Source organism: Phoca vitulina, unplaced genomic scaffold (genome assembly GCF_004348235.1).
Source record: "Phoca vitulina isolate PV1807 unplaced genomic scaffold, GSC_HSeal_1.0 scaffold20, whole genome shotgun sequence".
NCBI classification, from domain to species: Eukaryota; Metazoa; Chordata; class Mammalia; order Carnivora; family Phocidae; genus Phoca; species Phoca vitulina.
Genome location: NW_022589723.1, coordinates 16116356 through 16139610, shown reverse-complemented (window position 1 = coordinate 16139610; position 23255 = coordinate 16116356). Strand labels below are relative to the sequence as shown.

The following is a 23255-nucleotide window of genomic DNA, read 5'->3' as shown; positions in this document are numbered from 1 at the left end:
AGAGAATTCCAAATGGCAAGAACAGCAAATTCGATTTTATATGAAGAATGTTGGCCTGTGTGCAAGTGGTCCTTTTTTCATTTTCAAATTACCTCCCCTTGCCATGTGGATGTACTGTGATTCTGTGCATTCCTCACAGCACTTCATATTTTTCCTACATCTGGGGAAGATAGTGTACTTTTACATTTTAGTAAAAGGGACATTACTGGTTATTAAATATACCATGTGCCCTCAGATAGCTGGAATAATTGTCTATTTAATACTTAAACTTGGGGCCTCTTGCAGAGTTTTTGTTCATGTCAGAGAGGGTTATTACTCCTTACAGCATGTGTTAGAGCACATATGTCAACATTTTAATGTTAAAAAACCTTTCTTTTTTTTTTCCCCTAAACTAGGGACAAACTCACAGCCCATGAGTAAAGTTATGGTCCTCAGCACATGCTTGTTAAATTCTCCAGCCTCACCAGGCTTTCAGTTACTGTGGCCAAGTGGGCGCAAGTCCCTGATTCTGCCTGCTGTGGTTGGTGGGGGCAGGGAATGGGGTGAGAGCCATTTAGAGCCTTCCTCAGGAGATAGTCATCTCAGGCCTTTGCCCTGGCCCCTGTGCTTTGGAAGGCCATCAAGGATCAGATGTCTGGAGAGGAAGCGTGATGCAGCAGAAAAGAAAGGAGCGCACAACAGATGAGCAGATAATCTAACATTGGCTGTCTTCCTCATAGCCAGTCTTCCCTCTTTCATACCTGCCTAGGATGCCTGCCCCCTTCCTGGGGCCTCTTTTGTTCTCTTCCATTTAGAGATCCCAAACCTATAGGCATGGCTCCCCATGACTGCCAAGTCAACCTAGCCCTTGCTATCCACCTGAGATTGAAAACCCTCAGTTGTACCAACATAAGGCACTTTGCTGTCGAGGTAACAGTCAGTGGATATTGAGATTACAAAGCATTCCAGCTTTTGGGTTCCATTTCACAGGATATCCGTCAACAGGGTGCATGTTTCATCCAGGGTCAACCACTTCCCAGCACACTCTTAGCTCTCAGAATCAGAAAACAAAGGTCGATTTCATACACACCTCAGTAACACTGAAATTAGAATGGATTCCAGAAGGGAGTTAGGGAACATCCATGCATCCATTCTCCCCAACTATGCATATAATCCCAAGCAAGTCATCTGATGCTCCATAGAAATGCTTGTCTGTGATACCATTTGGCTTCTCCAGAGACTGGCTACCTCTATGTTTCTGTATGCTCGTAAGACCAGGGCAGACCTGCTCAGTGAGGTGGTGCTGGTCTTGGGTCCACTGTAACCCAAGGCAGGCATACTTCTGCTGTTGCCCGGAGAGGCACACCCCACCCCACATTAGCCAGAACCCCCCCCACTGACGAACAGTCGTCCTGAGGTTTCCCGCCACAAAAGCATACACCTGTGAGGCATCAGTTCCTGTATTTGCCGCCCCCTTGTGGGAACTTTTTTGGCTGAGCCCACTTTGTAAAACCCCAGTACTGGTGGTAAGAGCCGGCTTCCGCCTGTGTTCTAGGCTATTCTGTTTCCTAACTTAGCCCGGGTTAGATAGTTTCATAGGAGCAGGGGCAGGAAACATGTATTGTGCCCCTGGCATAGCCTGGACTATGCAGTAACTTTCACAATGCCATGAATTTGAACTATCTTAGCTACCTGGTTTAAAAAAAAAGAAAAGATAGGCAAATAACCCCCTGAGTATAGTCAAAGCTCTGAAGCACACAATGCCCATTTATTCTTTTCTTTGATAGTGAGAGTTGGGTTGTTCTCAGTAGTTTTATGTGCGGCCCCTCGTATTAAGTTTCCTCGATTTGACTGCCATGTGGCAGTAATTTAAGCAGGAGCCTTTACAGCCCTGTAGTTCAACACACTGCCTGGGGATCAGCAGCACCAACATCACTTGCAGGCTTATTGGAAATGTAGCATCTCAAGCCATTCCCCAGACATGCTGAATCAGAATCCGCCTTTCAGCAAGATCCCAAGTGACTCAGATGTGCACGAAATCTTGAGATGCCTTGCTTACAGAACCTAGAACCTTCTGGACAAAAGTGACCTGATAGAATCATAAACCTGGGGTCTTTGAGCAAAATGTGATATTTCCTAGTATATTTAGTCTAGACCATGCTAAGTCCTGATCCTAGCAGCTGAGTTTCATGACTTTTTTTTTTTAGACATAGCATTATTAGAGTCCATATGTGGTCATAAACCAAGTACTCACATTTATGAAAAATATTAGCAAAGCAGGAAAACTAGAAAATAAGTCTCCAGTGTTCCCCTTGTCTGTTCAATAGAACTGATCAAAATAAGAAAAGTAGAAATCCGTTTTCTGTGAGAGGCTTCGTCACCTCGACCCCCCATTCTGTTCTCCTCCTAATGACATTCTCTTCTGCTTGGAGATATCGACGAGTGTCAGAACGGCCCTGTGTGCCAGCGCAATGCCGAGTGCATCAACACGGCGGGCAGCTTCCGCTGTGACTGCAAGCCCGGCTACCGCTTCACCTCCACCGGCCAGTGCAATGGTGAGTGGCCCCCCGCCGGCTGCCTGGGCCCGCCAATGGCCGGGCTTCATCCTGCTTCCTGTACCTGGCTGTTTTTGAGAAGGTCAGGTTGAAGAGTACCTGAGTTATGGTTTGGACTGCTGAGTTCTAGTAGCTAGACTAGCAAAAAGAAAATTGTTGAAATGTCTAAACACAGAGGCAATGTTTTTAAAACAAGAAATATATCCTGTGCCTACATAGATTTCATATTTGCCAATCTCCTGCCCTGCTGCAAACACCCCTTCCCACAAATACACACACACACACACACACACACGCACATGTGTGCACACACACACACACACACACACAGTCCCCTGACCAGTATTCAGGGCCAAATACTGTTTTATTTCCTTTTACATAATCCCCCTTAGGGCAGGAAGTTGTCACCTTTCCAGCCTCACACCCCAATTCTAGACAGTGAACCTCTCCTGAGCAAGAGTAACCTGCATAAACTAAGCAAAAAGGACCAACAGCACCACTTTTGCTCCTAAACATCTAACAGAACTGAGGGCAGCAAACATTAACAGCCTTTTATTAGCTATAAGTCACCTACAGTAAAATGAGAAACTTTCCCCTAGAGGATAGATTATTTCATTGTTCACTTTTGTCATGGATGTGGTAGAAATAAGAGGGATGAGTTAGCTCAAATGGATGGTAAAGTTTTAAGTATCTGATGGCATCTTCTAGCCAGTGCACCAAAATTAAAACACCGGTGTTTCAGCCCAGAAACAAAATTACACCTCAGAATGATTTTCATGTGAGTTTTTGAGTAATTATAAATCATTGTATATTTAGCATGGCGGTCAGGAAGAATGTGTTATTTTGCTATGGTTCATTTCCCAAGGAGTTTCCTGGATATTTTATGCATTTGTGAATGAAACAACACAAGGGAACATGGTCAGATTTTCCTTGGATTTCCTTGCCTACCAGTGATTAAGTGGTAGGAAGTGTACTGTTCTCTGTAGGGTATTTTTGCATTGTTTTATTAGACCTTGGTGGGAAGAGGGTGTAATAGCAGAACAAAAACTCACTTTGAGAATCAAGGCTTGTTTTGTTGGGTTTAAAGGAACATGTGCAAGTGTTTAGCATTTTGTCAACAAAGCAGTTGTTATCCATGTATTAAAAAAACAGGACAGGAAAAGTGGGGACGTCTCTGATATGAGTCACAATACCCTAGTGTAACTTGGCATTTATACCACTTCCCTGCATTTTGCTCTTAATTTATATTTCTTTGAAACTGGGCAGAATAATTCCAATCAAAATAAGGAATTACTGATAATACAGAACGTGTCATTTCACACCATTTCACGCTCAGGTGAGAAGTGGGACGAGCTATTTATACATCAAGACAACACGTCCAACTAGGGCCTGCTGAAGCTTAAGCCCTGCCATATTTTCTTGTGGAACATTAGCACAAATAAAACTCATCCAGCACTAACCAGGGATAAGTACTGTGAGTGAGTGAGTGTTGTTTGTAGCCAAACTCACTTTCCCTCATTCATTGGAATCCTCGGAAGAAAGGGAATGTACTTGAGTTTTGCAATTATTCAGCCTCTAGGGCAGATGACTTCACTCTGGAATTATCTTCATTTATGTCTTTTAAAATACGTTAAAATGTCTTCAAATGCTATCCTATGCATGACATTTTTTCAAGCACACTGCAAAAATACCCCTCTTGCCCTGTGTTTAAGATGAAAAGAACCAAAATTTCCTTTCCATCATTAGATTTTTATTTGAATTCATAAGTACATCATTTCAAACCCCAAATCACAGCTGGCCATATTACCCACATTGTTGAGAGAAGGAGTAGGTATCTAAGCCCAGGAGGTTAGTCCGACTTGAGGAGCTGTATATTTAGAGCAAATGTAGCCCCCTTCTGAAATGTCCTGCCCAGCTAAAGGCAAGAGACATTTCCTTCCCTGCCACTTCCTCATGATCTCTGTCTGCTGTGTTTTTTTCCCCCCGAAACCCTGTTTAAACCTCCTATCTCTGCCTCAGACATCATTTCCTGGGAGCTCAAACCCTGGTGCTTGTAGAAACCTAGTTTTCTGGTCTCCAGACAAAGTGAACTTCACAATTAAGTTCTCTAAAATTGTAACTTTCTATTTTACCATTAGAACCTCTAAGTGCTCCATGTTTCCTTTTCTTAAAACCAACATGAAATGGCACTGTGGGAAAGAAAATTCCTAATTAGAATTTTCCTAATTCCTTCTCTAAGAAGATCCTTAGTGCACTCTGTTTCCCGTGGGCCCCAGAAAGAAGACAGACCTAGTCCCTTGCATACTTGGAGATCCAGTACTCCCTGAGGGCACCCAAGGTTCGGTCCAACTCTGGTAGGCTCTGAGACACCCTTCCTCAAAATCAGCTCCTTTTATAGAGCTTAGCAATGGAACTAAATTTCTTCTGCCTATCCAGTTCGCTCATTTTAAATCCATTTTCTCCAATGGGAATGATCATAATTTGTTAGGTTAACAAGCACTTCTAGATAGCTCCTAAGCTGCTGTATCCCAATTTCTCCATTAAGATGATATATTCAAGCTCACTTGAGACTTTCCAATTGTATGGTGATTCATCCAGTCTAATGTTCTGTATATTGGAAGGAGGTAGTCATAAAAATGGCAGCCTGAGCACATGAAAGAGAGGGCAGATCTCTTCGGGCATGAGCACAACTGCTCTGGGCAGCAAAAAGTGCCCATTCCCAGTTGCTGTCTGCTCAGTAGACAAGACAAGTCAACAGCAAGTTTGGATGATTCAGACGGAAGCAGGGTAATTGCTGTGCTTTACAGAATCTACACTCAAGTTGGCATTCTGCTGTTGGCTCTCTTTTATGACAGTTGGAAAACCAGGATGATACAGTGCTCTTCGGATGACACGTGTCCTAAGCGTAGAGTCTTGAGAGCTTTAAAAAATTAAATTAGAGGCATTAAGTAGGCATGTGGTTATATCATTCGTAGATTCACCTAATAAATTCTTCCCGTCAGATCATCAGATTTCAGGAGAGCAACAAAGATTCAGTTGATGATAAATATAATTTAGAGCCTAAAGACTGGCAGAGGCAAGATGACAGGGCTTTCCTCTGAATGAATATGAATAAAAAGAAACATCATTAGGATTGTCAAGGGCTAAAAGGAGCCATGTGTACACATGAAGACTTTGTTGAGATGGAACAAAAAATTATAGGAGTAAGACAAAACAATGAAGTGAAACTTGAACAAGGGACAGTGTGGGTTGTCCATCAGGAAAACCTATCTTAGCAATGGGATTTGTTTGACTCTGATACAAATTTCCAAAGGAGGCCATGAAAGGTCCATGACTTGAGGCAGCAGAACTTGACTAGACAAAATACTTAACTCATTCCACAGTCTGTGATATTGCTGAGGCACATAATCAAACGGATTATCTCCCAGTTTGGATTCTTCTTCCCCATTCTAAATTTTCTCACCTTTCAGAACATTTTTCCCATCCCTTCATGAATTATTAACATACTCTGAATGTGCCCAGTAAATGAGAGTAAGTTTTAACTAATTTTGAGGTAAAAATAAATATAATGCCAGTGTCTGTTCTACTGGCTTGGTTTAGAGCTAGGATCAATCCTGAGCATGATACCTAGAAGTAAGTTATGTAATGCAATTTTGTCTCCTAAACTCTACCTAAGATACTTAACGATACTTTTTATCCACAGATCGCAATGAATGTCAAGAAATCCCCAATATTTGCAGCCATGGACAGTGTATTGACACAGTTGGAAGTTTTTATTGCCTTTGCCACACTGGTTTTAAAACAAATGCTGATCAAACCATGTGTCTGGGTGAGTGTGTGATTATCATTTTATTTTTAATTGATAGCCTGTTGAAAAATTCATTTGCATCTGAATACATAGAAAAGTTAATACTAAGCCTCCAGTATTAGTTTTGCTGTTTGTAAAATAAAAACACAAGCAGGCCTGTAGCATTAACATCCTTTGGTATTTAATCTTTGGCAATCTGAACATAATAAACCTCTTCCTTGATACTCATTTGGCTGCGAGGTCAGAAAAACTTCTGACTAAGGGAAAAACTGAGAAAAATATTAAGACAAAAAGTATTTTTTATTAATGTTAATAGCCTATTATTTTATGAAATCTGTGTGGGTTTGCCTTACTGGAATAGAGTGCAGCTTTTGAGTATTTGAATATGAGCATTTTTTGAGAAGCGTCTATAGTTTGTACCAGATCCTCAAAGGCAAACTTATAGATCCCACAAAGGCAAAACAAAACAAAACAAAACACATTGTTTCTAGGGGAAGAGAGCTCAAGATTTTAAATCTCTTCCCCCTTGCTTTCAGTGCTAAATCAGGATGCTGATTTAGAATAAATTCCAAATATTAATCAATCATGTTCTCTCTTTTCCTCCTTCCTTTTTCTACTTTCAAGCACCATCCATTAAGTTTTCTGGGCACTCCCTGAACATGATTCAGTTTCACAGCTGGAAAAAAGAAGAATCAATAGAATCTTATGTTTTAACAGCTTAGCTTTCGCTGTAATTGGGTTCACCCATTAGGGCACCTTCTTACAAAGTTTTGTCTTCTTCAGAACAGATAACCGGTTTTAAACTAAAGGAGTATCATGAGCCCTGCTTGTTCCTGGGAAGCTTACCCCGGCAGAGCAGTGGCACCCTGCACTAACAGTCTTTTTTCCTCTTCCATCTTGATTGTCTGGAACCCTCTACCAAGAAGCCTGCCCTACAGAAGAATTTCACTAGCTTGGCTAAAAACGAATCAGACAGCAGCTGTTGATTGCTGGCAGCGTGACTCATCCGAGTGCGGTCCTACAGCCACAGACACACACACATCGGATTACTTTGGGGTCAGCAAGAGCTTTCTGGTTTAGGATCACAGATAACTTGTCTTCATGTCCCAAGTTTGAAAGGAAAGGAAATCCTAACTCTGAACACTGCATTTGGCTAACCTGAGGTGTTGTCTTCCACTCCCAGGATCTCCCTGCCTGTGCCCTCGCCCTCCTCGTTCTGCCTCACTCCCTCCCGCTAACCAGCAGGATCAACTTTCTTTCATTTTAATTTTTTATTTCCTCCTTGATATAATGTACACCTGCTGTATAAGAAAGTTGCAAGTTGCTGTGGTTCAGTGCAAAGACAAAAAAGATGCCAAAATAGCTTTATAAAATAGTCGAAGAGAAAAGTCATAGACCAATAAAAAGACAAATAATAACGCAAGGGTGTATCCGGAGAGCCCCATTAAGTGCCATCACTTTGGCATAGTTTGGAAGGGTGAGATAAGTCACCAGTAGTGGGACTAGTCATGGGCTTTTAGGGGTGGACTGGGAAGAAGGAAGGGATGTTGAAAATAGCAGGTGAGTTAGAAACCTGATTTATTTTGTTGCTGATTTCTGGGTAATATTAGGTGACTCACTGCTTTTTGGTAAATTGGAGTGAGAATCTTAAAGGCTGAAGTTTGCCAAAGGTGGCAGCAAATCAAGACCCAGATGCGCACAGAATTTTCCATTTCCAAGTGAAAATATTTGAGAAAAGTGGCAAGGGTGGAGAATTCTAGAAGTAAATAGAGTAAAATAATTCTTGTCCAGTTCTCATGTCCTTAGCTTGCCTCCTTCCACATGCCAACCAAGGAAATGGTTTATTCCCAGGGTTTAGATCCTCGGCTCGTGCTGATGGCTCACGGGGAGCTGCCACTGATCAAGATGTTCTTAGCCTGCGCCTGACGCATCGTGAACCCCACAATGCCCTTAACCCCCAGGTAGCCACTCGCCTCTTCCTCTGTTAACGGCCATGCTTCTCTGTGCCTGTTGTTCCTACTAGACATAAATGAGTGTGAGCGAGACGCCTGTGGGAATGGAACTTGCCGCAACACCATCGGGTCCTTCAACTGCCGCTGCAACCACGGCTTCATCCTTTCCCACAACAACGACTGCATAGGTACGTCTGCAAACCGGCAGGCGCCGGAGGAAGGCCGCTTCCTGTGCGCTCTGTGCAATTAGCAGCCTCTCCGGGGTGCCGGCCAGTTTTCTTAAATACATGCCCTCTAATGCATAACACTTAGTTAAAGGAGTTGTCAAATATAATGTCCTAAGTAAATGTCAAATAGACTAACTACAGCCATGACTTTTACTAAAATGCCTCATTAGCAGCTATAATTTTTATATGTACCGTACTGTGAATTCAATACATTTTTAAATAAATTGAAACAATGACATCTTAAAACATACAAAAGTGATTTTTTGTATAGAAATTTCATAATTCAGGAATTATGTGGACCTACTTGTCTCAATGTTTCACTAGACCCTCGCTTGAAAGAAGTCAATTATTGAATCTATAAAATCCTCCCTATAAAACCTGCTATGTTATTTATAAGTGAGATTAATGATCCAAATTGTATAGCATGCTAGAGGCTAATTTTATATACTTCTAATTACGAGAATACTTAATACCCTCAGCTGTACTGTGTATTAGGAATTCAGTTTTAGCTTTTAAAAATGAAGCATAAAGGAAGATCAAAGTGAAACTCATATAAAGTTCTAATATAAATTATCAATCTCTAATTAATAGAATAGTGTAATCTTGTTAGGTTTTCGTAGGCGAGGAAAGCCAGGTGTATTGTTAGAAACTAGATCTTTATGGGAATTTTTAATGCTTGGCTGTGCCAGCAAAGGCCATTGAAACTTAGAAGAAGTATTTCTCCCTTTAAAGGTTTTGATCATTGCTGGAATTATGACATTTTCTTTGGAATATATCAAAGGATATTTTTTTGGCAGATGTTGATGAATGTGCAACTGGCAATGGGAACCTTTGCAGAAATGGCCAATGCATCAACACAGTGGGGTCCTTCCAGTGTCGATGCAATGAGGGCTATGAGGTGGCTCCAGACGGCAGGACCTGTGTGGGTAAGCGTGGCCTCATTAGCAGCTGTAATTTTTATATGTACCCTCCATGTACCATCCGAAGAATGCTCCCAGAGATGAAAGGATCCTGCAGGCCCTATCACTATGCTTCCTTCAGAAGCCTCGAGGGAAAAAAATCCGAGGAGAATTACACTAATCCTACCTGTAGACTGTGTGTGTGTGTGTGTGCGTGTGTGTGTGTGTGTGTGTGTGAGAGAGAGAGAGAGAGGACACATTTCTCTGTTATGTTTTAAAATTAAGTTATTGCATTTGCAGGGAACAGTTAAAGTGTTAAATTTAACAGAAACTTAAATTGTCCCATAAGCAATTGTGATTTGCTTTCTTATATTTTTTTTCTTTAAAATAGCTTTGTGGGAAGCTCTTCTACAGTCTTTGGGTGCACTCAAAAATCTGCATTCCCACTGACTTTTCACATGCTACACTTTTCTGGAAATACTTAATTTGTGATAGGTCACATAAAACATGGTTGGTCTACTGCACACTTCTGAAAGCTGATAGAGCTTCTTTTTATTGAGTCGTTAATTTTTCTCCATGGTAGTTTTATGTATTTCTTTGATTTGATTCCAGTTTCTTGAAATTTTAATTGCTTGATGGAAATCATGCCAATGGGAACCTCTTCTTTCTTTTTCCCTTTTCTTTGCAGATATCAACGAATGTCTTCTAGAACCTGGAAAATGTGCACCAGGCACCTGTCAAAACTTGGACGGGTCCTATAGATGCATTTGTCCCCCTGGATACAGTCTACAGAATGACAAGTGCGAAGGTAAGAGTGGGAGGACTGTCAGTGTTCGTTACTGCATTGGCATTCTCCAAGTCAGTTTTTGTGATGGTGTGCTGGTGTTTTTTTATCAGAAACAAATCCAAGAGCAGAGGGTCTGACTTATGTTCTCGCACTCAGATGATGAGACAAGAACATCCAATTCTCACGCTAATATCTGATGACACTGTTTTGCTCTGTGCATATGGGTGGTCATATGGCCCTGACTCTTTTCCAATGTGCTTTTATGCAACTTGTAAAAAATCCTGGATTACATATTTTTAAGTGCCAATAGGTTGCAACTAAAAATAGCTTCCTGATTCCAGCTAAAATCTTTAAGTGACCACATTCAAGGTTCAACGAATGTGGCTGTATAATTTGTCTATGTTGTTTTGACCCATAGAGCAGTGAAAATGTGTTACTACAAATAAATTCTCAGCAAATTTCATAGTACTGCGTTCCTCAATACATATGTCATTGAACTAAATGAAGGACATTAATTGCCAGAACTTCATAAATAACTAGGCTGAAAGGATTTTTAAGAAGTCACCTAGTCCATGCTCCCACGTTTAAATAGGTCTGTATCTAATCCATAATGAGTAAGAATTTTCTCCACTTTTAATACCATGGAGAAATTTTATTATATATCCAATTTAAATCATAGTCAAGTGATAATATTCTAAATGGAAACAGTTTATCAAAATTAGGCCTATATGCAAATTATTGTAAGTGTTATTTTACTTTTACTAAAGATCAGCCTTATTTACTCCATGAGTAATGCAGAATTCCCCTAAGATGAACAGAATGGAAATGTATAGACAGAAAAATGACTTCCCGAATACTGAACAATGTGCCCATTCCGCCATCCTTGTCCCTATCCTTATGAAGTCATCACCTATAGGTTAATTTCTACCATAAGAGAAAGAATCCTAACGACAATGACAAAAACAACAACGAAAAGAAATACTTGAGCATTTTTATAAAAGTTGGCCTTTCTCTTAAGAAAAGTTTGGATGTGGGAGAGGAGGGCACGTGGGAATGGAGTCATTCAGTCATCAGCAGCAGCTCAGATGCGTTAATACACCACAAGCAACATGATGCAATTATAAAGGCACTGTAATAACATAAGAGTGATGAAGAGACTGGTTTTGCCCTAAACAGGAAGATAATCACTTTGAGTTGCATATACCTATTGTGTGGTATTTACAATATTGTCAAGATAATGGAATTAATTTCCTAACTTCCTCTTAGTTGAACCTTGTTGGAGGGAACTCATATAATATGAATACATCTTGATGTAGGTAGAACTCTTTGCACAAATGCAAAAATAAAGAGCCCCATGATATAAGAGATATATGTTTTGTTGGGAAAAAAAAGGTATTTCCATAAAAATAACATGGCTCAGAATCAAGACTTACCTCTTTTTTACTACAAATTCCTGCTGAAAATCAGAGGAAAAGATAGATAAGTCTGTTGGAAAGAGTGCCATACTTTTCCCATACATAGGGTGATCATGTATTTATTGATCAAACCAAGACAGTTTTAAGGAGGACACTATTAATAATAAGGCCGGGACAATAAGCATAAGCTAGGACTCTCCTAGGAAAACTAGGGCATATGGTTACCCAAGCCATTCAAACTTCAGCGTAGACCATCTTTAATCAGCCCTTCCTAGGGTTAAAGTATATTAATATGCTAAAGGAAACATCACAATTACAAGTGTATCAAATTCCTATTATCTATATGATGAAAGAAAAACTAGCTTCTACAAGAAAGACATTTTTGTGTCTTGAGAAAAACTAACCTGCAAATGAGAGTTAGGAAGGAACCCTATCTTCTGTGATATCTTTAGTTTACACTGCACAAGATTATTTTCACAGGTGTTATTATTCTTGTAAAATTCATAGTTTTAGGGCTATAGCACAGGGTGTTGGGGAAAGCACTGTGGATGGATGGAGGGGAATAAATTTTTGTTTCAAAGACCTGGATCTCTTACTAACTTATTGTCAACACAATTAAAATTTCAAGCTTCTGCTTCCTATGCAGTGGTGAAGTCAGACCCTGGAGTTTCTTGTTTCTTTCCTAGCTTAGGGTGGTAGAAAATTACCTTTTCTAATTAGCCAGTCACCTGAGTCTGGGTAAGAGATGTTTCTCATTGTAATCCCTTAGAAGGCACTTGCAGATTCCCTTTTTACAACAAGAATTTTCAAGATTACTTTTTAAAAAGGTATCAAAGCTTAGAAGTCCACTGACAGCATAATGATCCAGGAAAAATCTTCATTATTGGGAGGGTTTTGAAACTCAGTTGCACTCTGTACTTCCACACTTTGCATTCAGTATTTGATGGTGTCTCCATTGTGTTTTGATTTTGACACATGTAATTCTTTTAGATATTGATGAGTGTGTGGAAGAGCCAGAAATCTGTGCCTTGGGCACATGCAGTAATACTGAAGGCAGCTTCAAATGTCTGTGTCCGGATGGGTTCTCCTTGTCCTCCACTGGGAGAAGGTGCCAAGGTAACTGCCTTTGAAGCCTTTAGACTTTCATTACTCTGTGTTTATTTGTTGTGGTTTCATTTTCTTAAACATGGCAAAGCTTTGATTCTTTGTGAAAGAGAAGATGGAGAGTTTTCATTCACCCAGACGTCTAATGATTACCATATGTCAGAAATTTCATTTTTACTTTTAAGGTTGAAAACTCATCCATCAAGTTCTGGTTGCTTGTATAACAACTGCCCTGGCACTTAAACCTATCTCTCCCCCTAAGAACACAGATGCTGATAGGCCAGTCAGTGCGGGATCAGCCATGAGCCACTGACTACTGCAAAGCCTGGGGACAGTTCAGCTCCATGGTCTCTGCCTCTGAAGAAGTAACTCGGTACAAATGTGGGCCAAAATCTAGACTCTCGGTCAGAAAAAGACAGATTAATCGATATGCTTCCAGGATATAGTGCCCATCCCTTACATGACAAATTTTCTAAGAAAACAGAAAAATAAATTTGAACTGACCTGGACTCTTGCTGGGACATAGTCTGTTTTCAGGACTAATACTTGTGAACTTAAAAAAAAAAAAAAAGAAGCCTGAACTTAAGCCTAACACAATATATTATATCCCAGAAAACTGTTTAGATTTTAGTAAACAATGCAATGGTGTGTGTCTATCCATTTATACATACTAGCTTAATGAATTTAGAACAAAAAATCCCACACAGACACACACATTTCTCCCCTCTACCTCTGTGTTCTGTTGTTTGTCATTTTCTTGTTCAGGTTTTTTTTTTCTTGGTTATTTTGTTTTGGTTTGGTTTGGTACTGTATTACTAAATAAAAGGCAATGGATATCATTTCAGATTCCAAAAATTGGGTTTGGGGTCTCAGATCTGCCATCTGTAGCCTAGGGCAAATCATTGGATCCTTTGGAAGTTCAATTTCCTCATTTTAAACAACCGTAATAATACCTGCCCAACCAATCATATTGAATAGGTAATAAGCTTTGTTGGTTTCTGAGTTGTTCATAGACTCTTGTTATTCTATTGATTAACTTTTTGCCTTCCTTTCAACTGGTCCTTTTGTTACTCAATATTTAGAAGTGTGAAGGGGGAGTTGAGAATTCTCTGCTTGGTCTGATCTCATAGGTCGCTGTCAGAAGCCCACGTGGATTTCAGGCTTGTGGGTGGGGTGATACTTGATTCAAGCAGATACTCTGTTATGGTACAGACCAAGCCAGATAAATTCTAAGTCCTACTCCCTTGTTTTTGTGTGCCTTTGGCTTGGCCCAGGTTTGGAAAGAAAGCAGTGAGAAACCAGGTGTGAATCTGCCGATGTGGCAGACCAGAGGAAACTCATAGGCTATTAATTCAATTTGCACTGGCCTGTCACAGAGCAAGCTAACGCTGCAGGAAGAATCAGCCCAGCTGTGAGCAGCCTTGCCACATGCTCAGCTCCAAGAGGCAGAGCCAGAATTGAGGAATGCAAGCAGGGAAAGTGACTTTTGTAGTTCTGATGAAATTTCAAAGGTCATTAAGGGCTCTTTGCAGATGGACTGGTAAACAGGCATCCTAGTGAATCCTAGTTCAAGTGTGTGGGCAAGCACAGCTCTCTTTCCCATTGCAAGGCACCTTTGATTAATAAACCAAATCTAGAGAATCACCACAGGCAAATGTAAATCTCCCACAGGGCACACATTTTCCTGAAGCCAGGGAATTAAGAGCTGGGTTTTACTTATAAGGTGACAAATTAGGAGTCAGGCTTCTATGCCCATGAAATGAGAAAATTCCATAGAACCACAGATAATGTTTTTGAAGGAACAATTGTGGTAAGACTCAGGTGAACAGATCCGGGTACCTGAAGGCCACAGATATAAATTGGCCACTCCCACTTACAAAGTTCAGTGAAGGGAATTTGTCACTTAGGCTCACTGTAAACTTCATGTGTTTGAGCCTGTGTAATGGCTAGATTTTTTTCTTTTTCAGGAGGCGGGATGGTAGAGTGGTGGTGGGGAGACAAGGCTGCTTTATGGAACAGGGTCATAAGAGGAAAAGAGAATGTATCTAGATTTCAAAGAAACATTATAAGCTGAAAGACAACAGAGACAATTGAATTTTAATATATTTGTTGAGACATTTTTGTGAGTAGTCACTAAATGATACCTTAAGATAGTTATAGATATAAATAATAAACATAGAACATTGTATGTGACAATGAACTTGAAGAATAAAACAAATCAAAGAGTGTCCTTCAAGAAACCATAATCTGTTAAATCTTGAAACATCTCAGCAAAGCAAATATTTGGATGGCAGACATGCCACACGATGAGGACTGGCTTTTATTGCACTTGACTTTCAGAAGAGTAGTTTTCTGAAAGGTGCCTGTTAAGTCCTAGCTATCACAGGTGTGGAAGGAGAGTAAAAACTAGCAAGAAAATGTATCTGGAAGAGTTGGTTGAAGAAGGTGAGCAAATCCATTGGGGAAGAAGGCCAACTGAATTTGACTTACTAGAGCCTCATAAATATGAGTGAGTGAGTGAGTGAGTGATTGTTATTTTTACTTTAATTCATGAAAATTTTCCTTCTGTGGTCTTTGACAACTCAGTTATTCTTATGTTGTCTCCTTTGTCATGAAATGAAAGCTCTGAAATTGTCTTACCAGAAATGCATCAGTGGCTGTAATAATATGTCATAATATGCCACCTAAGGTTGAGAAACAGTGACAGGAGAGAGCATACCTGATCATAAAGAAAGAAAGGGGAATTGTACAAAATGGGTATGGAAGCATTTCCTTAAAACCTGCAGATTTTAGCCTCTGTGTATCTAGAGAGGAGTCTGCAAGGCTTTAGATGTCAAATCTGAGGGAAAACACTCCAGGCTTTTGGATGAGCTCATTTTTTTAGAGCCACCCAATTTGCTCTATAAGAATTGGTAGAGTCCATTTCCAAAATTATGTCAAGCAATGTTGGAGAATTTTGTAGCAACTAGATCCCATCTTCCATGTTGTCACCAAAAAATAATTGATATTAAAGTAATACATTCTTTCAAAGAAAGGTTATCCTGCCTCCTATCCACCCATCTCCCTGCCCTCCTTCTGTCTGTTGAGCTAAACAACCTTCTGTATTTTGCGTGTGTGTGCACACACACATGTATAAAGTCTGCAGAAAGCACCATGTGCATTTTGTAGACAGCATCTACATCAGTAGCTGCTTCAGCAAATGACCATTATTGTATTTTTGCCAGTCCACAAAATTGCCATATCTTTACTCTATGCCTGGAATCAGGGGTTTTATTTTGGTTTCCGGGCTTAGGGGACCCAGAATAAACAACATAGTGTGATAGCAACAGTAAGTACCAGAACTGGGAGGTCTACCTTAACCTAGTACGCTTGCTAAATGCTATCCAAAACACACAAACACAGCTGTCAATGCAGGGGTCTTGTGAATGATTCCACTTCTGAATGTCTCCACCCTGAAGTCACTGATGATGTCAGTTTTGAAATGTGATAGTGTTGGATTTTGTTATTCACATCAGGTTATTTTGGAAAATTCGCTGCAATGAGAAATAAAGTGAAAGCCGCATAGATGTATTCATCAGATCTTACTACAGAAGTCACCTATGACTTTAAAGATCTGAGCCCAATTTCTGTCGTAGTCACTTAGGTTACAGTCTTCCTATTGTAATGAAAAGGGAGCACATTTAACAGGATGGATTGTTTCTTATTCAGTATTATACAGTAATGATGCAGTAGGAAAGGATCTAAAGGGTCTCCTGGATTTATGCTGCAGATTTGCGAATGAGCTACTGTTACGCAAAGTTTGAAGGAGGAAAATGTTCATCACCCAAATCCAGAAATCACTCCAAACAGGAATGCTGCTGTGCCTTGAAGGGAGAAGGTTGGGGTGATCCCTGTGAGCTGTGCCCCACTGAACCTGATGGTAGGTCCACCGTCTGCATTTCTCTTTGGGCCCTCCATAGGGCCAACTGGTTATGAAATAAGAAGGGTTGTACGTAGGCCCTCAGGAAAGATAAGACCATTTAACTGTAAGTCTACATAAAATATTCATTAAGATTATTTTAACTCAGGAGCTGGGTAGTTATTTTCTTCCGAAATGTGCTATGAATCGGGGCTGCCCAAGTAGTAGGCACACCAGCTCTGGGAGCCTTGTTCACTTCCCCTGGTATCGGGGCTTTTCTCGGTTCATTGTTTCCCGACATGTGCAGCATGTGGCAATCTGGCCACCACACGTTGCGTGGGAAGCAGCCTGTAGCTAATTGCCATTGGTCTGTCTACTAACAAGTGTTCGTCTCTACCACAGAGGCCTTCCGCCAGATCTGTCCCTATGGAAGTGGCATCATTGTGGGGCCTGATGATTCTGCAGTTGGTAAGTGGCCTGTGCTGGATTCCCAGCATTTCTTAATATTCTTAACCAGCCTCTTCCCTGCCCTTTATCCAGCCATTCTTCCTTTTATTTTTTTTTAAAGATTTATTTATCTATTTATTTATTTGAGAGAGAGAGAGAGAGAGCACATGAGCAGGGGGAGGAGCAGAGGGAGAGGGAGAGAGAGAATCTCAAGCAGACTCCCTGCTGAGTGCAGAGCCCGACATGGGGCTCGATCCCATGACCCTGAGATCATGACCTGAGCCGAAATCAAGAGTTGAATGCTCAACCGCCTGAGCCACCCAGACGCCCCTCCAGCTGTTCTTATTTCTCCACACTTATCTTGTAAAATAAAGCTCTACTTTTCATTTAGATACCAATTATATTATTGTACTGTATGGTAATATTGTAATATTAGATATTTCATTGATTAGATGCTGAAATGATCATAGTTTACCTTTGTGTTTAAAAAACAGTACCTTGTTATTCACTATTTTTTTTCTCCTTTGCATAAGATATGGACGAGTGCAAAGAACCTGATGTCTGTAAACATGGGCAGTGCATCAATACGGATGGCTCCTACCGCTGCGAGTGTCCCTTTGGCTACATTCTGGAAGGGAATGAATGTGTAGGTGAGTAATAGATCTCTGTTTCTTCCAGAGGGATTTTCCAAATTAGAAATTAGGCCATAGAGTTTTCATACTAGGAAGCCTAAGTACCAGGATTGGGACAGAAGTAAGTTTTGTGCATTCATTCATGCATCATTCATCTGTAGTACTAGTTGAGTACCCCATGTCCCACGCTCTTTGTCTACAGCAGTGACCCAAGCCAACATGTTTCTTCCTTGCATGGACCTTACAGTCTATTGGGGAAGACACTGGACACATCTGAAGACATGGTGGAAAAGAAAACATTATCATCTATTTTTTAAATTAAAAAAAAATTAATGGTCATAATCTTATTCTCTCAATATGTAAAATACAACATTTATCCAGATTTTATTACATTTAGTAATGTGAAAGGCTATGTACATAGTGTAAACTCCTCGTTTTTGCTCTCTTATTAAAATTTCAAAGAATGGCTATGCCTGACCTTTGACCTCTTGATGCCTACTAACACAAAATTGAATCCAAGTATTATGTCTGTTCCTCTAAAATTTCACCCACAGCTATTACCATGAAGCGTAAGCAAATTCCTTAGTCTTTCTAGGCCTTAGAATGTCATATTATACAAATAGACTAACTTATTCCTAATTACCCTGCAGCTCTAAAACTCAATGATAATGTGATTTTTATGAAGTCAAAAGAGATAAAATATTCTGGACAGTGAAATGCAATTTCATAGCAGAACAAAAGCAAAGTTGTCAATGTTTTCTCTTCGGAATCTTCAGTTAGTGCTCCTGTGTGCATGCTAAATGAGCCTGCTCACCGAAGTCTCTCTACTACAGCCTCTTGCCTTCACTGTTTGACTCAGAACCCAACAGAAGATGTAACTCTGATGATAGTCCATCACTAGTCCATATCCTAGAGAACTAAGATAACAATGTTATTTCTCAAAAATTTCCCTTTCCCAAAGGAAGATACTCTCCCCCCAAGAAATGTGTCAGAAGAACAGTCAGGATTCTAGATGGATGGGTTGGGAGGCATAGATATTTTTTAGACCTCCTTGGTAAGACTTGTTCTCTCTCCACGGTTGTTTACAGAGATCATACCCTAAACATATTTCTTTCTAGCTTTTCTTCTGCCTAATGTAAACCATCTGGTTTCAACAGAATCAACAAAAAAATCTTCTTGAATCTTGATTTTATCCAGTGTATTAATTTTGCTTAACCTCTGGTCTCTCATTTTGTGTAAGCTTAGTCTTCTATTTTATATCTGGCAAAAATCCATCATGTTTAAGGCTTTTTGGAGAATGATGTAATGTAAGGCCAGACTGGAGATGTATTTCTAGCTTTATGTAAGTGAAAACTTTTGACTTGTGAGAGCACCCTTGTTTTAACCCTTGGAGCATCTATTCCTGGTCGATTTAGCTCTTCATACATAATACGGGAGGTTGGAGAAGCTCAGGAGAAGAGCACTAGGAGGGCTGGAAGCCCAGATACTGTCACTGTTAGTGCCACTGCCACTTAGCAGGTCAAATTTCATAGCTATAAATCTGTGGAGATAAGACACGTGCACTCCTTTCTTGTAAAGGCAGAATGAGGATCAAACAAGATGCCACAGATCAAAGTACCCCAATAGAGTGAGAGGTATTATTTGAGTCCAAGCCCATTTTTGTCTTCATTCATCATGTATTGAATACACTCTTGGTCACTTGCAGATACTGATGAATGCTCTGTGGGCAATCCTTGTGGAAATGGAACCTGCAAGAATGTGATTGGAGGTTTTGAATGTACCTGTGAGGAGGGATTTGAGCCTGGTCCAATGATGACTTGTGAAGGTAAGCCTCTTTGCAGAAAAGTTGTGGTTACATGTTCTGTTCATGGAGACAGTAGTTGGCTGATTACAGTTCTTGATACTAAATACCACTTAGGGCGTACAGAATAAAGAACATCTAGGCCTGATGGGCCATATCATTATTCTCCTGGTTCATGGCACAAATCACACTGTATAATATAGAGAGTTCTTTTTGGTGTCTCCCCATTACAAGTATTTAGATACAACTCCCATCTTGTTTGTGACCTTCTTTCTTATTTTCCATTTTTCCCTTCTTTTTCTTTCTTCATCTCCCATGCTCCCTCTCTTTTTCTTTTTTCTTTTCTACTCATAGAAACATCTGCACACTGACATAACCACCAACATCCTATAGCTATCTGGGGGCAATCACAGCAAAAATGTTGTCTATACTCTGTAAGCATCTGCCAGTATGCCTAGTAGGATCAATGTATGGAGAGAAGGGAAGGAAAGGGAGTGTCTAGAACAGTGCGTCTCAAAGGGTGGTCCCTGGATCAGTCATATCAGCATCACCTGGGAACTTGTTAGAAATGCAGACTTTCAGGCCTCATCCCAGACCTCCTGAATCAGAAACTTGAAGAGTGGAGCCTAGCAGCCCTCCGGGTAATTCTGATACACTCTCAAGTCAAGACCACTGGTCACATAAGAGAATGAAGGTGAGGTGAAGGTAGAGGATAAAAATGGTATGAAAGCGAGCTTTTCATTAGAGATAGGTCCTATTGATACCCATTGTCCTAGTTGTTGCTGAATCTTTAAAGGCTATCACTAAATATGATCTGGGGTCTCACTGATGTTCTCAGTCAGCATCCCTGGACTTAGAAAGAAACATGATAATCAAGATGGTCTGTTTTAACCTTGCTTTTCCAAAACATATTCTCCTGGTTCCAAACTTATGGAATCTGTAGAAATCTCTTTTATCTATTAATGGTAAAGTCATTCCTATTTAAGGTTAGAACTTGAGCATCAGTGTGAAAACTCTAAAGTGTAAAGTTATTCAGAATACCATTTGCTTAGGCTCAGGAATCACTGTTATTTCACACTGTTAATTCACTGTTATTTCTTTTCTATGGGGAAGGGGATGTGGTTAACAATACTGGATGGGTCTGCTTCTGTTCTGATTGCAATTGAGTTGACAGTTGTTTTGACTGAATGGGGTAAAACTGATTCCCACACTATATGACTCTAGGGAATGGCAAGTGGTTAGCTTGACTCTTCAAAGCCAGAATTTCAGAAATGCTCCCTATATGTAGGGTGGTCTATAATTGCCCATCCATCTAAATAACATTGATAATTATACCAGGACAATAAGCCAGAACTGAGACTGTGCTAGGAGAACCAGGACCCACAATCCCCTTGCCTATACCAACTGTAAAATAACCAACTCATTTTATGATTCTTTGAAAACCAGAGACTGCTTGGTGCATCCATGTTGATGGCAATGAAGCATTTCAACTTTTGATAAAAATAGACTTTTTTTTTGGTTGATGCCCATGATCCATTATTTTCATGCTCCCTTCTGTTGCAGATATAAATGAGTGTGCCCAGAATCCTCTGCTTTGTGCTTTCCGGTGTGTAAACACTTATGGGTCATATGAATGCAAATGTCCTGCTGGATACGTTCTGAGAGAAGATAGAAGGATGTGCAAAGGTGAGACATCCATGTTAAGGTCATCTAACCTGGGGGGCTCTCTATCTATGATGGGAAATGTCTCTCCAAAGCATCTATCAGTAGAGAAAGGCTGGGAATCAGGGAACTCTGCTATACTCCATGGACAGTATGGGGGTCATCACTGCCCATAGTATGATAATATTAATTAAATAATATTTTTTAAATCCCCATCACTAAGGGATGTTATTTTCCAAGAATGGGGGTAGCATATGGAGTCTATTTTAGTTAAATAATTCCATTAAAAATGCTTACTGAGCACCTACAATTACTGTGGCTCTGGACGAGGCTCTGCTGTACAAAGTTAGGTAAATCATGGGGCTCCTTGAAGAGCACGGATTTGCTCCTCCAAGGTCTTAAATGAGCAGCTACTTGTTCTCTTCAGATGACCTAAATAGGATTTTTCTTGAAGGTGAACAGATTTCCTAACTAAGAGCTCTACATCACATGCAGGATAAGTCCAAATTTCTCAGCTCAGACCATGTGAAGGAGAAAGATAAAGAGAGGGAAATGCAATAGGACAATAAGGTATGGGGAAGACCTGTCCACACCAGACGAAAAGAAACGAAGGAAGGAAGAACCAGAAGAGAATATGATATTTGTGAATGTTTGTCTTTTCCTCAAAGTATAAAAACTGAAATTTTCATTATACAATGATTATTCTAATCATATTAATAATCTAATCGTATATCATATTAATATTACATAAAATGATATTATATTATGTTATAATTGTTATATAATGGAAGCTTTGGCTTATTATATTATATTGTAATTATAATGCTGTTGTTATATTATGAAAGTTTTATAGAAGACCTTTTTAGGTGAATTCATCAAAAAGAATTAACAATCACGCTTCCCACCTTTGAAGGGGTTACAGTTAGTTGGGGAATAATTTCATCATCAAGGTCAAAGTAGGTGAGAAGACTCCTTCCCAATCCGAGGAGGCCAGTGCCCATGAGACAAAAGGAAACAGGTTAACACTGAAAGAGTGTAAATGAAAATTGATGACTTGATACCATCTCATGCTTAAAAGGCAGGAAATTAGTGCAGCTTCTTTTCTAATTCACGGGTGCACATTCTTTCCAGACGAGGATGAGTGTGAGGAGGGCAAACACGACTGTGCTGAGAAGCAGATGGAGTGCAAGAACCTCATTGGCACGTACATCTGCATCTGCGGGCCTGGGTACCAGCGGAGACCTGATGGAGAGGGCTGCGTAGGTAAGCAGGTCCTGGCCCAAGGAGCTTCAAGTGAGTCGGGTGACAAGGGACAGAAGTGACTTGGCGTCTGAGTCCTTGTGGGCAATGTGTTCTTCTTGGACAGAGCCATCTTCCCTCTGTTCCCTCATGTCACGGTTTCCCTTGGAGAGCCCCTTGCCTCTTGCTTATCTCTGAGTTCCAGAAGCATCATCATTCTCTCCCTCCGAGCCGGCCTTTGTCTACCTTCTCAGCCCATGTTGCTGCCAGTACTTGGCACCAGGTGTTTCCTCTACTTCTTTCCTTTACTCCTATACTTTTTGTTGTTTCAGGCTAGGTTCTCTTCACCACATTGGAATGTCTTTCAATTGTCCCAGCTTTGCTGTTAGCGCTGACATTGAATGACAGATGCCCGGTCCCTCTGAACCAGGAATAGCATTAAACCAGTGGGCTCTTCCTCCAGGGAATCTGTTCTTGTCTAGAGTGGGGCCCTGGCCCTGGTATTTTTTAAAGCTTCCTAGGGATTGTAATATAGATCCTCCACTGAAAACCACAGCTTCAGACTAGGGATGGGCAAACCACAGCCCGGGGGCCTGCAACCTGCCACCTATTTCTGTAAATTAAGTCATATTGCAGCATAGCTGTAACCATTCATTCAGACATTGTCCATGGCTCTTTCATGCCACAATGGCAGAGCAGAAGAGAGTGAAGGCAACAGAGACCATATGGCCTGCAAAACCTAAAATAGTTATTATATATAATACAGTAATACTATAATATTACTACAATTTAGAGTAAAAGTTTCCCAACCTCTGATTTGAACAATCAGTACAGGAGAAAATTATTAGAA

General features: G+C 40.4%; 1 protein-coding gene across 3 annotated transcripts in view; it reads left to right on the top strand.

Annotated features, from left to right (window-relative positions):
- Window positions 1-23255, top strand: part of FBN1 (fibrillin 1) — a 227712-nt gene that overhangs the window by 186017 nt on the left and 18440 nt on the right. For all 3 annotated transcript variants that reach the window (XR_004301028.1, XM_032417484.1, XM_032417485.1), the window contains 12 exons: window positions 2412-2534; window positions 6238-6363; window positions 8366-8482; window positions 9319-9447; window positions 10109-10228; window positions 12613-12738; window positions 16496-16645; window positions 17027-17092; window positions 17605-17721; window positions 19409-19528; window positions 21068-21190; window positions 22298-22429. Coding sequence is in view for 2 of the 3 variants with exons in the window: in XM_032417484.1 (XP_032273375.1) it covers window positions 2412-2534; window positions 6238-6363; window positions 8366-8482; window positions 9319-9447; window positions 10109-10228; window positions 12613-12738; window positions 16496-16645; window positions 17027-17092; window positions 17605-17721; window positions 19409-19528; window positions 21068-21190; window positions 22298-22429 (1449 nt within the window). In the remaining variant the exon portion in view is untranslated. The remainder of the gene's footprint in view (window positions 1-2411; window positions 2535-6237; window positions 6364-8365; window positions 8483-9318; window positions 9448-10108; window positions 10229-12612; window positions 12739-16495; window positions 16646-17026; window positions 17093-17604; window positions 17722-19408; window positions 19529-21067; window positions 21191-22297; window positions 22430-23255) is intronic.